Source organism: Mastigoproctus giganteus, chromosome 4 (assembly GCF_048544385.1).
Source record: "Mastigoproctus giganteus isolate SK-2022 chromosome 4, ASM4854438v1, whole genome shotgun sequence".
Lineage (NCBI taxonomy): Eukaryota > Metazoa > Arthropoda > Arachnida > Uropygi > Thelyphonidae > Mastigoproctus > Mastigoproctus giganteus.
Window position 1 is genome coordinate 9,799,603 of NC_143578.1, and position 14,803 is coordinate 9,814,405.

At 36.2% G+C, this 14,803-nt stretch overlaps 1 protein-coding gene across 8 annotated transcripts in view; it reads left to right on the forward strand.

Moving 5' to 3' along the window:
• The window catches only part of GTPBP1 (GTP-binding protein 1), a 270,000-nt gene that overhangs the window by 124,807 nt on the left and 130,390 nt on the right, over nucleotides 1–14,803 (forward strand). For all 8 annotated transcript variants that reach the window (XM_090372553.1, XM_090372554.1, XM_090372557.1 and 5 more), the window contains one exon: nucleotides 583–810. In XM_090372553.1, coding sequence (XP_090228679.1) covers nucleotides 691–810 — 120 coding nt within the window. In that variant the 5' untranslated portion in view covers nucleotides 583–690. The remainder of the gene's footprint in view (nucleotides 1–582; nucleotides 811–14,803) is intronic.

Here is a 14,803-nt window from a genome sequence, read left to right on the forward strand (position 1 = left end):
AAATAAATCAGTAATGTTTCTTTAGATTGTACATTTTTACTTGTATAAATGTGGTAATGTGGAGCTTATAGCACAGAAAGTTTCCAATTGATTGGGCAGTTGTAATGTTAACTTCATGTGTTTTGATTAGATAGTAGATTCTCCATTTTTAACCAGAGGCAGAAAAGAATGCAATGAGATTGCTACTTTAATTTTTTTTTGTCAATATGTGTAAACATTTATAGAAATTATTAAATCAGTAATTTTTTTAAAACAGTAACCAAATTCATTTAACTTTTTTTTTTTTTTTTGAAAAATTATTAGAGGAGATCAGATTCATTTGAAAAATATATCAGATCATTTGGTACGTACTTTGTAAATATGACTAGTACTTACCAAAAAAAAAAAAAAAAAAGTAAGGGCTGTTTAGACCTACCAAGAAAGTGGGTTGTATTATAAGAATGAAGTTATCTATAAAATTGTCATTCACCATTGTAATCATAATGTTTGCCATTTGCCATTCCTTGACTGTTTATCTTCAGAATAAAAATGTGGTTAGTTCTTTTTTTTTTTTCCTGTTATTTAAGATCTCTCTCTTTACAGGAGACTGGCTCTCAGCTGTACACATTTTTTGAACGAGGATGTGAAACTGCTTAATGTGTGTAATTTTTTTAATACTGTCACCTAACAGAGAAACAAAAGTATTTTACAATGGCAGCAATAGTTGATCAAACTCCAACCACAGCCAAGAATGTGGCTGATTTATTTGTACCACAAGTAGAAGCTGAGGATGAAAATAAAGATAATGACATTGCTGAACTCAGTGATAAGGTGAGTGTTGAATTGAATGTTATGAGTCACGAGTCATATAACTTAAAAAGGGAAAAAAAATCTAAGCCTTTAAAGTAGTAATAATAAATGTGACCAGGCAGCAGTAATATTACTATTATTACTACCCAGTCATATACTACTGTTTTTTTTTTTTTTATCGTATGATATGAGCAATACACGAAGGAACCAGTTTTTCCCTGCTTCCTTCATGTATCGTGGCTGTGAGATCCAACCGGATAGTGCAGCACGCACCATCCTGATATCCAAGCCCGAGGCAGGAATCGAACCCACAAGCTTTGGATTGCCAGGAGGCACTTTACCCACCTGGCTACCCCAGTCAGCATACTACTGGTAACAGTGCTATTACTGCAAGGTTAGTGTTTACCAAAAGCACCTCTGTATCCCTTGGGAATGTAGAATTTCTCTTCGTTTATTTTCTGTGCTAATATTTCAGTGAAAGGTTTCGGTTTTTTTTCTTTTGGATCATCATAACACTAGTGAATTTATCAGTTAATGATAGTAGAAGAAAAGGGTAAATAGCCTCTAAATTAAATTAAAGGTGACTTCATACCACAGTTAATTATGGAAGTTAATTTTATTTGTTAGGTCACAAAGTCCTTATAAGCAAACAGTTCACTTTTTTTTTTTCACTCTACAGAAGCATAGAAAAATAATATAATTTCTGCTTTAAAATTAGCTTTGAAGGATTTTTTTTTTCCCTTCACTGTCTTTGTACAGAGAGCAACCAAGAGTTTGTTCCTGAAATGTAATTTCTAGAACCTGGGTAGTATTACAAATAGAATATCCAAAAGTTGTCTGTACAAAATAAAGACATTTTTAAGATTCAGATGGTTTTTTTTTTTTTTTTTTTTTTTTCCCTCACAAAGTAGTCATTTAATATTTCAAAACTTGTTCTGAGAAGAATAGTGCTATTGGATGATGAATTTGATTATATTAAAATAAATTTAAAACCTCTGAAAGCTCCATTGGCACCTATGTATATGCATGTGTACAAAGCTGTATATATTCATTTGGCAGGCAGCAGACTTGCAAATACTGTAACTAAACACAGAGTGGTTATATTAACTTATGATAGAATGTCTACTGGCTGCCAAATACACAATTTAAAACTTACGTATATTAAATACTTAGTTTTCTGACACTTCATTGGATCACATCAGCATAAAATCACCCTGACATAACTGCATAGGCTAGCTGTAGTCCTTAGGCAATGTACGCAGATGCAAATTTGCATATTGCGAGATCGAGTGTATATTTCCACAAAAAAGCACTCTGCCCATTGTTGTATGATGTGTTGGTAAATCAACTGACATTAGAAAGTTTTTACGGCTCCAGCAAATAGAAAAGTTTTTGCGTTTTTATTGACTTAAATTGGCATATTAATTTATTTTTTAGAGTTGCTTTATATTCCTAGTAGCAATATAGTTTAAATTGAATTTAGATAGAGATTTGTAGGTTATTACTTAGTATCGGTAAGGGTATCAAATCCACATGTTGAACAGGTTTTGTAGCTCACACGAAAGGCACCTCCATAGCCAGGTGGGCAGGAGCAGCAGTGCGTAGCACACGCTTCTTGATTAGACCGGGGTTCGAGCCCGTGACCACCAAATATGGAGGGTGCGGAAAGGTCAGGGAATGACCACCGCATATTCTCGGAGCAATATGGCCCTAGTTGCTAATGCTCCTAAAAACCAAATAACAATAATATAACAGCTCCTGTGAATGCAAAGTTTTTAATTATACTTAGCCGCTTTATTGACATAATTGTTGGATTAAATTAGGTCTATAAGCTACTTATAGAAATTATCAAGCTCTGTGGTTTATTTTGAATTTAGATAGCGCGATTTGGAAAGTAAATAATACCTCATGTCCATAGATTAACCGTTCATAACTTGCTGCCATTGTTATAGACCTATCAAGCTCTGTGGTTTATTTTGAATTTAGATAGCGCGATTTGGAAAGTAAATAATACCTCATGTCCGTAGATTAAACGTTCATAACTTGCCGCCATTGTTATACGATACAAAGTGTGCTAGCGTAAGGTTTAATGGAAAACTAGATAGCATAAGGTTTAATGGAAAACTAGATAGTGAGTATAGTAGTATCAATTAATCAGTAAAATTTATTAATCTTATTAAATTTCATTGTCAATTGAATTGTGCTTTTTTAACTAAATAAATAGAGCGACTTAGTTTTTACAAACATAACATCATAAATTAATACATATAAGTTTACAGGGGATAAGAAAGTCATATAACGTAACTCAGAGATAATATTTGATACCGAAATACATATATATATTGTTAGGATATAACTGCATTAGGATATAGGTTTAGGGTTATATTTTGTATTGTAATTTTATTGAACTTGAATAGAAATCATGACTCAGACCAGAGCAGCAAAGCAAAAGGCTCAAACTAGTGGAAGTGCTGTGGCTCAGGAGAGAACTGGGGGGGGGGGGCGGTTGTCCTCTGAAGCAGTCTTTTGAAATGCACTGCTTGTTTGATGTGTGTGGAACAATCAGGAATGGGACATGATATTGCCAAGGTGAATGTCTTTGTGTGTGTGTGCGCGCGTGATGTAAGGAGTGCAAGGAAATCGGGTGGAAACTCAGCATTGCTATGGGCTTATGCGAGAGCTTGAAGGACAGGGTGTATGCCCTCAAAGGATTTAAATTGAGGGTCCCATCAAGCTCTCAGCTGCCCACATCAATGCCAGAGCTTGCACTTGAACATCACAAAACACAGCGACAACCCCCAAGGCAGAATGTGCTGGTCCGAAAGGAACTAGTTGTTGTAGGTGACTCTATTGTCAGGGAAATGAGGAACATATTGTGCAAAAAGGATAGATGGAACAGGACCAGGGTATGTCTGCCAGGGGCAAAGGTTGATGATGTAGAGCAGATATCATCCTTTAAGGGCACAAAGGGTGATATTGTTGTACACGTTGGCACTAATGATATCAAAAGTAGGAGACCGACAGAATTACTTAACAAGTACAAGACAATGCTGAAAAACAGCCGTGGGTTAGGGTTGAATTTGAAAATGTTTGCAATTCTGCTCAGACACAATAGGAGGGAGTATATGATGAGAGCCTTGTCGATCAATTCGGCTGTGGAGAGATTGTGCAAGGTTCGAGGGATAGAATTTTTCTCACCCTGGTCTCTGCTTGATAACAGGAGAGACTGCTTCTACAAGGATGGGATACACTTAAATAGAAAGGGTGCAAGAATATTTGCTGACGCTATCGAGGCAGAGTTAGGTGGGTCGGAAAACTGCTAGCTTGGGGGGAATACATGGACTAATAGATTAACAGTAGCTGCTGGCAGAGATAAAAGTGATTCTTGCACTACTTCTATTGAAATGCAATTGAGCAGCAGCCTGGAAAGCAAGGCAGTGGGGATTTCCAGGACTGCTGGGAGTCATAGTGAAACAAGTAAATACATTGGCTGTGTTAGAGTAACTAAGAGTAGAAACAGGTGCATGTATACTTGCATGTACACCAATGCTAGGAGTATAGTTAATAAATTTGATGAGCTTGAAGTGCTAGTCAAGACATCAAAGGCAGATATTGTTGGGATATCAGAGACATGGTGTCACATGGACATAGGCAATGCAGAACTAAAATTCGGGGAGTATAATGTGTACAGTAAGGATAGACAGGACAGGAAGGGAAGAGGGGTTATGCTGATAGTTAAGAAACAAAATCTAAGGAAGTGCATCTAAGCAAGGAAAAATGAGAGTAGGTGTGTGTGTTATAGGCCTAATGACTCCAATGAGTATAATGAGCAATTGTGCAGAGAAATAGAGTAGGCCAGTAAATTAGAGTGTCTTATAATGGGGGATTTTAATTTCCCAGAGATTGACTGGAATTTGGGGTTGGTCACTCACACACTAGCAAGGCTTTTGTGGATTTATTAGACGATTATTTTCTACAGCAGCATGTTCAGGAGGCAGCTAGAAGGAGCGATACTCTTTATCTGATTATCAGTAGTGATTCTCCATGCATCAAGAATCTGCAGATTCTTGCACTACTTCTTATAGGTGGCAGTGATCACAGTGTGCTCAAGTGGGATTTGCTCAAAGAGGTAACTACCATCAATGGTGTAAAGGGAAGGGTTTTTGTTTTCGTAAAGGTGACTATGGTGGTCTGAGACAATATTTAAATTCTTTACTGTGGGACCAACTGATGATGTTACCAACAGCAAATTCAAAATGGGAAGCATTCAAAGAATTAAAATACTAGGCTTTTCATACCAACAAAGAAATATTGTTCAAGATTTAGGCCTAAATGGATGTCAGATGAACTAATGAGACATATGGCAGAGAAGAAAAATGCATGGGATACATATAAATTAACATGTGACACAGAAGCCTATGATAGATATAAGCTGGTCTCTAACCAAGTTACAAAGGAGGTTAGGCAGGTGGAGGCAGATTACCAGAAATCTTTGGCAAAGGATGCAAATAAAAACAGCAAAGAGTTCTTTACTTGTATAAACTCTAGAAGGAAGGGGATGAATCAGATTGGTCCACTTGATATCGATGGTTCAAATGTTGATGATCCTGCTGAGGTAGCTAACAAACTAAATGATATTTTGCCTCTACATTCACACATGAGGAGTTATTCGGGGAGGGGAATGCCAATGGTGTATTCAAACTCTGGCAGTAAGCTAGGTAATCTTGTAATAACTGAGAGTAAAGTGGAGGAGAAATTGTTGAAGATAAACATAAGAAAGGCACCTGGGTGGATGGAGTCTATCCAGTTATATTAACGGAGGCAGCAAAGGAAGTAAGCAAACCCTTAGCCATAATTATGAGGGATTCAGGGGAGATACCCATGGACTGGAGATGTGCAAATGTGACCCCAATCCACAAAGGAGGATCAAAGGGAGACACAGGTAATTACAGACCTGTTAGTTCTGGTTTACAGAACTTCTGTTCCAGGGAAATTAATAGAGGCACTGGTTAAAGAAGCATTACAGGATCATCTTGACAAGACTTCAGTTATAGATCGGACACAGCATGGGTTTGTTAAGGGGAAGTCTTGTCTGAATAATTTGATTGGATACTATGATGTAGTCACAAAGGAACTGGATGCAAAGAATAACTTTGATATCATATATTTGGATCTTAGAAAGGTCTTTGGTACTGTTACACATGGAAGACTGCTGAACAAATTGGAGCAGTTTGGCATTGGAGGCAAGTTGCTGCTATGGATAAAGGGATGGTTGAGTGGGATTTAGACAGAGAGTGGTAATCAATGGACACTGCTTTTAGTGTACTAATGTTATTAGTGGAGTTCTTCAGGGTTCAGTGTTGTGTCCATTGTTGTTTTCTGTATTTATAAATGATATTGATGATGGTATATTAGGCTTAATGCCCAAAGTTTTCAGATGGTACGAAGGTTGGCAGGGTTGTTAATGACAGTACACTGCTGCAACAGGATCTAGAAAAGTTGAGCAGATGGACTGAGTGGTGGCAAATGAAGTTTAACATTGACAAATGTAAAGTACTACATATGGGAAGCAGTGATCCCAGAGTAACGTATCAACTCTGTCGTACCACGCTGACAGTGGCAGAGAATGAAAAGGATTTGGGGGTAATTGTGCAGGCAGTTATGAAGTTTTCTGAGCAGTGGAGACGATCTGCAAGACTAGCTGATGATGTCTTGTCAATGATATACAGGAATTTTTCTAGCAGGGATAAGAATGTGATTATCCCCTTGTATAAGGCAATGGTCAGGCCACACCTTGAGTACTGTATACAAGTTTGGGGGCCTCATTTTAAGAAGGATGTAGAGCTGTTGGAACGAGTACAGAGAATGGCAACAAGATTAGTGAATGGAACAAAGAGTTGCTCTTACGAAGAGAGGCTCGAGTTTTGCCTGTGCACCTGCGAGGTGATCTGATTGAGGTGTATAAAGCCTTGAATGGTTTGAGTATGTTCAATGCTGGTGGGATTCTTCCTCTTGCTCAGAATAATCACCTGAGAGGGTAGTTGTATCCTACATGTGCAGAAGTTTTCCTTTAGCCAGCGATAGATGTGCAGAAGTTTTCCTTTAGCCAGCGGATGGTTGATTGCTGGAACAAACTTCCATCTGTTGTAGAAGTTGATAGCTTAAATAGATTTAAGGCAGAACTTCACAAACATTTGGAGCGAGTGGATGAGTGAAATAAGGCTTTTTTTTTTCTTTCTTTTTTTTTTTTTTTTTTTTTGGCTGATGTGATGCTATATAAGCTTGCTTTCTTGCATCATGTGCCTTTGCTAATGCTAACTGCAATAAAACAGTTGGATTATTACAATTAAAACAGTTGATACTGTAAACCCTTTTGCCTCAGCTATCTACAGTATAGTAAATGGAAGGAAATTTTATTTATTAAGGGCAATAAACCTCCTAAGAGGCTGGTTGTGCTTTTCAGAACCCTTAAAATAGGCTTAGGTGGTGGTCTTTTTCATTCTGTGGCTGATAAGATGAAAATTTGAGGTGGGCTGCAATGTGTGTTATTCACTTTTATGGCCCGATTTATTTTTTCCTTTTTGCAGACCAAGCTGCAGTTCATGGCTTTTTTTTTTTTTTTTTGAAAATTGCCTATGAACATGGTCATGTATATACAGTGAAACTTCTCCTAATGGACACCTCTCGTTAACGGACATCTTTCTACAACGGACATTTTCAAATTCCCCAACTCATCTCCATTGGTTTTAACGTGTTTGCAGCTTCTGTCTAGCGGACATTCTCTGTAACGGACGCGGACAGGCAATCTGCACTGTTTCATTTAGATTAGCACTTAATTTGATCTCCCCATAACGGACAGCGGGCGAGCTCACGGCCCTTTTTCTAGGAATGTTTCTTCCACGTATTGCCTCAATCGTGTGTTTATTTTCTATTTCCGATTCTCTGAATTTTATCAAGGTTTACGTCGCGGTTCTAAACCCGTTTTCAAGAATTTTAAGGCACTTGTAAAACTTCTGATGAATTCGGTGTGTGCAGGGAGGGGGGGAATGTGGTCGGCCTTTCGTCTTTTCACTTTCAGTTTTCAGTTTTGTTCAGTGTCGTATGAAATGCACAATGTCTTCTCGTAAACATTTAACTTTAAAAGATAGTCAAACTCATTAATGCGTATGGCAACACGTAAATGAACAGGTTCAAAACTCATTCCCGAAAACTGTTGGACTTCAAATTTGTCGCGCACGTGCTAAAAAAATTCCCATTAATGAGCCTATTATTAGGGAAAAGGCTTTGGAGTTTGCGAAATCTATGGGAGTAAATGAGTTCAAAGCTTCTGTGGGATGGCTAGACAAGTTCAAAACTCGGCATAAAATTTCTTGGAAAACTTCTTCTTATACAAGGTGAAAACTTGCACCTTGTATAAGTGATGAAGGTGGATCTGTTGATACTGGGATTATAACAGAGTGGACCGTCAAATTGGAAGATTTATGTTGTGATTTTGAAGCTAAGGATATTTACAACTGTGACGAAACAGGGTTGTTTTTTTTAAAGCTCTTCCTGAAAACACGAGTCTAAAAAACGAAAAGTGCCAGGGTGGAAAAATTTCTAAGGAATGCTTGACTGTACTATTGTGTACAAATATACTGGGAGACTTTGAACAACCTCTTGTTATAGGAAACCCACAAACTCCTCGTTGTTTCAAGGGCATAAAGTTGAATCTTTTGGATGTTGACTGGAAGTCTAATAAAAAAGCGTGGATGACAAGAGATATCATGAGCGAATGGATAAGTCACTTTAACCAAAACATGATTCGTCAAAACAGAAAAATTATTCTTTTCATGGATAATGCTGCATCTCACCCACACATTGAATTGTCCAACATTCAAATCATTTTTCTGCCACCAAACACATCTGCAGAGTGTCAGCCCTTGGATCAAGGGATAATAAAAAATTTTAAACTTCACTACAGAAAATGTGTTTTAAGACATCTCATTGCAAACATGAACGATGTAACATGTGCGAGTGACCTTGCAAAGAAAATCAGCATCCTAGATGCGATTCAATGGATTTCCTCTTCAGTAAACGCAATTAGAAAAACAAACTGTCGTGAACTGTTTTGTAAAGTCTGGCTTCTCAAACGCAAAAATTGAAGTTGTGAACAGCAATGTGGAGCACCAAGAAGAACAAGAACTTCAACATCTGTTGATAATGTACGATATTTCCGCTACAAGTGACCCTGGCTACAAAGATATAGACTCAAACCTCACTACAGAAGACGGTGCTCTAGATATCAACGACATTATCATTGATATTTTTCAAGAAGTTCCTCATGAGGATGAAGAAATGGAAGGAGGTCATTCTGTCGAAGAACATATTAACGACGAACCACCGATGAAAATAGAAGCAGCGCTCATACAAATCAATCGTTTAAAAATGTTTTTCGCCACTGAAGAAGATACTGAAGGACTTTCGATGGTTTCTTCACTCCAAACAAATGTTGAAAACAAAATTATCAGCCGGAAGAAGGTGCAGAAGAAAATACGTGATTACTGTATGTATTTTTCTTAAGATAAAGTCATAATATGCATAGCACAATTGTATGTATATTATTTACAAAAATATTGTGAAAAATCTGTATATAATTTAATTTAATTTTACATTAAACGTTTAACGATTTTTCTTTATCTCTTGTGTATGTAATTGTATATTATTTACAAAAATATTGTTCAAAATCTGTATATATTTTAATTTAATTTTACATTAAACGTTTAACGATTTTTCTTCCTTTCTTTCTTTTTTTTTTTTTCTCCCTCAGACTTCTTGTTAGCGGACACTTCTCTCTAACGGACACATTTTCGTTCCCCATGGCTGTCCATTAAAGGGAAGTTTCACTGTATAAACACTTATGATTAAAGTTTGCTATGAGTGTTATGCTACAGTTGGTTCATCATCTGTGATACTCACGGCATAAACTGTCTCTGTATTCACCTCTCATTGATCATTAATAATTGTTATTTAGAGGGAAAGGGCGTGTGTTTGGCTGATATTCCACACTTCTGAATCTGTCAGCAATGCAAGTTAGAGGAGTTACTATATATTTATTTCTTTTGAAAAAGAATCTTTATTATTTGTATTACTTTTTTTTAATCACTATATTTGTTTAATCTTTATTGTTCGCACTCCACATTCTGAATAAAATGTATCAGTAATATATTGTATCTTTTTGTTGTTGTTGTTGTTTTATTGATTGTAGGGCAATTGGAGGTGTTCCTGCTAGTAAAACAGGAAAGTGTTTTGTGATAATCATAAGAGAAGGGGAAGGAGTTCTGAAAGCTTTTACTTTTATTCCAATTTGTGGAGGATATTGTCTTCCACTTTTAGCAGAAATATTCTGTGTGGTATTTTGTTTCTGTTTATTTTATTTTTTTAATCAAATATTACTGAAGTAATTTTGTAAATGATACTTCGGTAAGCTTTACAAATTTTGACCAACAGCCCAAGGAATAAAATAATAAGTTAATTTCATAGAAAAATTATCAAAAAGTAGATGGTTGCACACTGCCAATGAATCCTCTCTTTATCTATGGTTGAATTTTAGCATTTCATGATTGGTTAAATTTATTGCACAGAAACCAGAAAATCCAAAAACCAGCAGTGTTTAGGTGTTCTGAGGTTGGTGGATTTTGCAGATTGCACCCTTATACGCATTCAAGTTGTCACAAAAGAAAATTTATTTGGAAAAATGTGCTCATTTCTAATTTGTTACTACATTTCAAGTTTCCTTTAAACTAGAGTATTGTGTATGTTAATCAGATGATTAGTGCACAGTAATCAAAATTAAGAGAAAGGTGCTTTAGTGTGCAAATAAAGTAATTACATCATAATATTTAAGGCTGCAAAATCAAATAAAATTAATGCCAATAAATTAAAGCAAAATATTAGGGGGTCAATAAACGAGCTATAAACCGATTAGAAGGGCTAATTAAGAATTATGGAAATGATATAGAAAAGCATGTGTGCATATTAATGACTGAATAAAAATTTAAAAATTCAAAGTGTGATCAAAATGTTTAAGGGCTGACTTTGTATATTGAAATTGTGACAGTATAGTCAGTCATCTTGTCACAATGTGTTTGGTTTGCTAAGTCATATAGCACACAAATCACCTATTTATCTGCTGTTAATCTGAATAAGTACATTATGAATAGACATTTTATGCATTTCCTTATGTTTTAAAAAGAGCGATTTTTTTTTTTTTTTTTTTTTTTTTAAATGATTGAGCAGCAAATTTGCATCAAATTGTATTTCAAGTTACAGAAACCCATGAAATGTTAAAAAAAATAGCTTTTGGAGGTGCTATGCTATGTTTGCCATTCAGAGACTTTTCTGTAGTTTGTAAACTTGAAAGATGGTTGCAGTCACTTGTGTTGTTCATGACCTGATCAGGAGTAATCAGTGTTTAACTATCTATGAAGGTGCTAGTGAAATATTTCTTATGAGACAAGTCAATCATTTTAACACAAGATTTGGGAATGTGCATTTCGATGAAATTTTTCTCTCTTGCTTGTCAGGATCTTTGTCAATATGCTGCTGCTACTGCTGATCCACACTTTTTCTTCTTTACTAGTGACAAATCATAGATGTATAGCTGTGACCTCAGAAACAAAGGGCCAAGGCCCATAGCAAACAAGACAATCTCAATGAAATGTGAATATCTTTCTTATTATAATTTTTGACTTTCAAGGCATTGTTTATTGTGAATTTATTAATCATGGTGAAACAGCGAACAAAGAATACTCCAAACATTTATATGGCAATTACACAGTGCTGATGGAAAAGTCTGCATTAGGGAATTGGCTGCTTCATCGTGACTGCACCCTTCCGTACTCTGCTTTCCATTCAAAAATTTTTTGTGAACATTCCAGCCATTGTTTCCCCCCCTCACAAAAAAAAAAAAGTTCAGTGCTTCAAAAGTCACAGATGACATGGAAACTATTAGCAATTTCAAAGAAAGCCTATCGGGGAATATTTCCATAAGTTGCCAAAGCACTGAATCTGTTTATACACTGTCAAGGAAACTATTTCAGATGAGATTTATAGGCGCCTCTGTAGCCAGGTGGGAAGGAGCAGCAGTGCGTAGCACACACTTCTTGATTAGATTGGGGTTCGAGCCCGTCACCACCAAATATGGAGGATGCGGAAAGGTCAGGGAATGACCAATATGGCCTTAGTTGCTAATGCTCCTAAAAACCAAATAACAAACAAACAAACATGAGATTCATCCAAATAGCCATTAAGTGTCGTCATTTCCCAAATATTAGTTCAGTCTCCAAATGTTTTACTTGCACCTTGTAAAATAAAATGAAAATATTGCTAACAGAAGCAGTTATAGCTATAGTGTATATGCATATCTGAGAAGTGCAGAAAACAAGTCACAGAAATAATAAATATTTTCATTGCTGATTTTATTAATTCCAAATGTTAGATATAAAAAATGGATATGCTTATGTTCACATAGTTCCATTGTACTTAAATGAAATTACTTCTAATATGAGCAACTTTATTTGCAATGATAAATTGCCAGTAAAAAGTCAACATCAAATCTTTTTGATATGTAACAGTGTGGTCTGTTAATTTACAGACCTTTATGTTAGAGCATACCTGTTAAATGAAATTGACATGTTTTCAGTTTAATGAACATAAGCAGTATCATGTGACAGGCATGTAATAAGATTCTCTGTTTGACCTGAGCTTGAGTTATAAAGACTATGTAATGTACTGTATTGTTGTTATGGTCATAATAACCATTGATAGCTCAGTGGAATGCTAAAAGGTAAATAATATCTTTTAAGTTGGTAAACACATGAATAATTGTAGTAGTGGAAGATGTATCTTAAATCAGAAAGCAATTTTGGGAGATTATATTATAGTCATACATAATTAGGAGAAAATAGGATTTGTTTTCTTGATGTACAGTACCATGTACATCAAGAAAACAAATACAGTGAAACTTCTCCTAACGGACACCTCGTTAACGGACATCTCTCTACAACGGACATTTTCAAATTCCCCAACTCACCTCTATTGGTTTTAACGTGTTTGTAGCTTCTGTCTAGCGGACATTCTCTGTAACGGACACGGACAGGTAATCTGCACTGTTTCGTTTAGATTAGCACTTAATTTGATCTCCCCATAACGGACAGCGGGCGAGCTTACGGCCCTTTTTCTAGGAACGTTTCTTCCACGTATTGCCTTAATCGTGTGTTTATTTTCTATTTCCGATTCTCTGAATTTTATCAAGGTTCTAAACCCTTTTTCAAGAATTTTAAGGCACATGTAAAACTTCTGATGAATTCGGTGTGTGTGTGCAGGGGCAGGAATATGGTCGGCCTTTCATCTTTTCAGTTTCAGTTTTCAGTTTTGTTCAGTGTCGTGTGAAGTGCACAATGTCTTCTCGTAAACATTTAACTTTAAAAGATAAAAGTCGAACTCATTAATGCGTATAATCGGCAAAAAAATAGTGTTCGCAATCTCGCTGCAAAATTCAAAATCGGGAAGGCGCAGGTAAGCGACATCCTAAAGGAAAAAAATGAACTGCTCAAACAATTTTGGCAACACGGAAATGATCAGGTTCAAAAATCATTCCCGAAAACTGTTGGACTTTAAATTGACAGTGTTACGTATGAGTGGTTTTGTCGCGAACGTGCTAAAAAAATTCCAATTAATGGGCCTATTATTAGGGAAAAGGCTTTGGAGGTTGCGAAATCTATGGGAGTAAATGAGTTCAAAGCTTCTGTGGGATGGCTAGACAAAAAAGTTCAAAACTCGGCATAAAATTTCGGCATAGAAAACCGTAAGTGGTGAAGGTGGATCTATTGATACAGGGGTTGTAACAGAGTGGACCTTCCAATTGGAAGATTTATGTCGTGATTTTGAAGCTAAAGATATTTACAACTGTGACGAGACAGGGTTGTTTTTTAAAGCTCTTCCTGAAAAAACAATGAGTCTAAAAAACTAAAAGTGCCAGGGCGGAAAAATTTCTAAGGAACGCTTGACTGTACTATTGTGTACAAATATGCTGGGAGACTTTGAACAACCTCTTGTTATAGGAAAACCACAAAATCCTCGTTGTTTCAAGGGCATAAAGTTGAATCTTTTGGATGTTGACTGGAAGTCTAATAAAAAAGCGTGGATGACACGAGATATCATGAGCGAATGGATAAGTCACTTTAACCAAAACATGATTCGTCAAAACAGAAAAATTATTCTTTTCATGGATAATGCTGCATCTCACCCGCACATTGAATTGTCTAACATTCAAATCGTTTTTCTGCCACCAAACACATCTGCAGAGTGTAAGCCCTTGGATCAAGGGATAATAAAAAATTTTAAACTTCACTGCAGAAAACGAGTTTTAAGACATCTCATTGCAAACATGAACGATGTAACATGTGCGAGTGACCTTGCAAAGAAACTCAGCATCCTAGATGCGATTCAATGGATTTCCTCTTCAGTAAACGCAATTAGAAAACAAACTGTCGTGAACTGTTTTGTAAAGTCTGGCTTCTCAAACGCAAAAATTGAAATTGTGAACAGCAATGTGGAGCACCAAGAAGAGCAAGAACTTCAACATCTATTGATAATGTACGATACTTCAGCTACAAGTGACCCTGGCTACAAAGATATAGACTCGAACCTCACTACAGAAGATGGTGCTCTAGATATCAACGACATTATCATTGATATTTTTCAAGAAGTTCCTCATGAGGATGAAGAAATGGAAGGAGGTCATTCTGTCGAAGAACATATTAACGACGAACCACCGATGAAAATAGAAGAAGCGTTCATACAAATCAATCGTTTAAAAATGGTTTTTCGCCGCTGAAGAAGATACTGAAGGACTTTCGATGGTTTCTTCACTCCAAACAAATGTTGAAAACAAAATTATCAGCCGGAAGAAGGTGCAGAAGAAAATAAGTGATTACTGTATGTATTTTTCTTAAGATAAAGTCATAATATG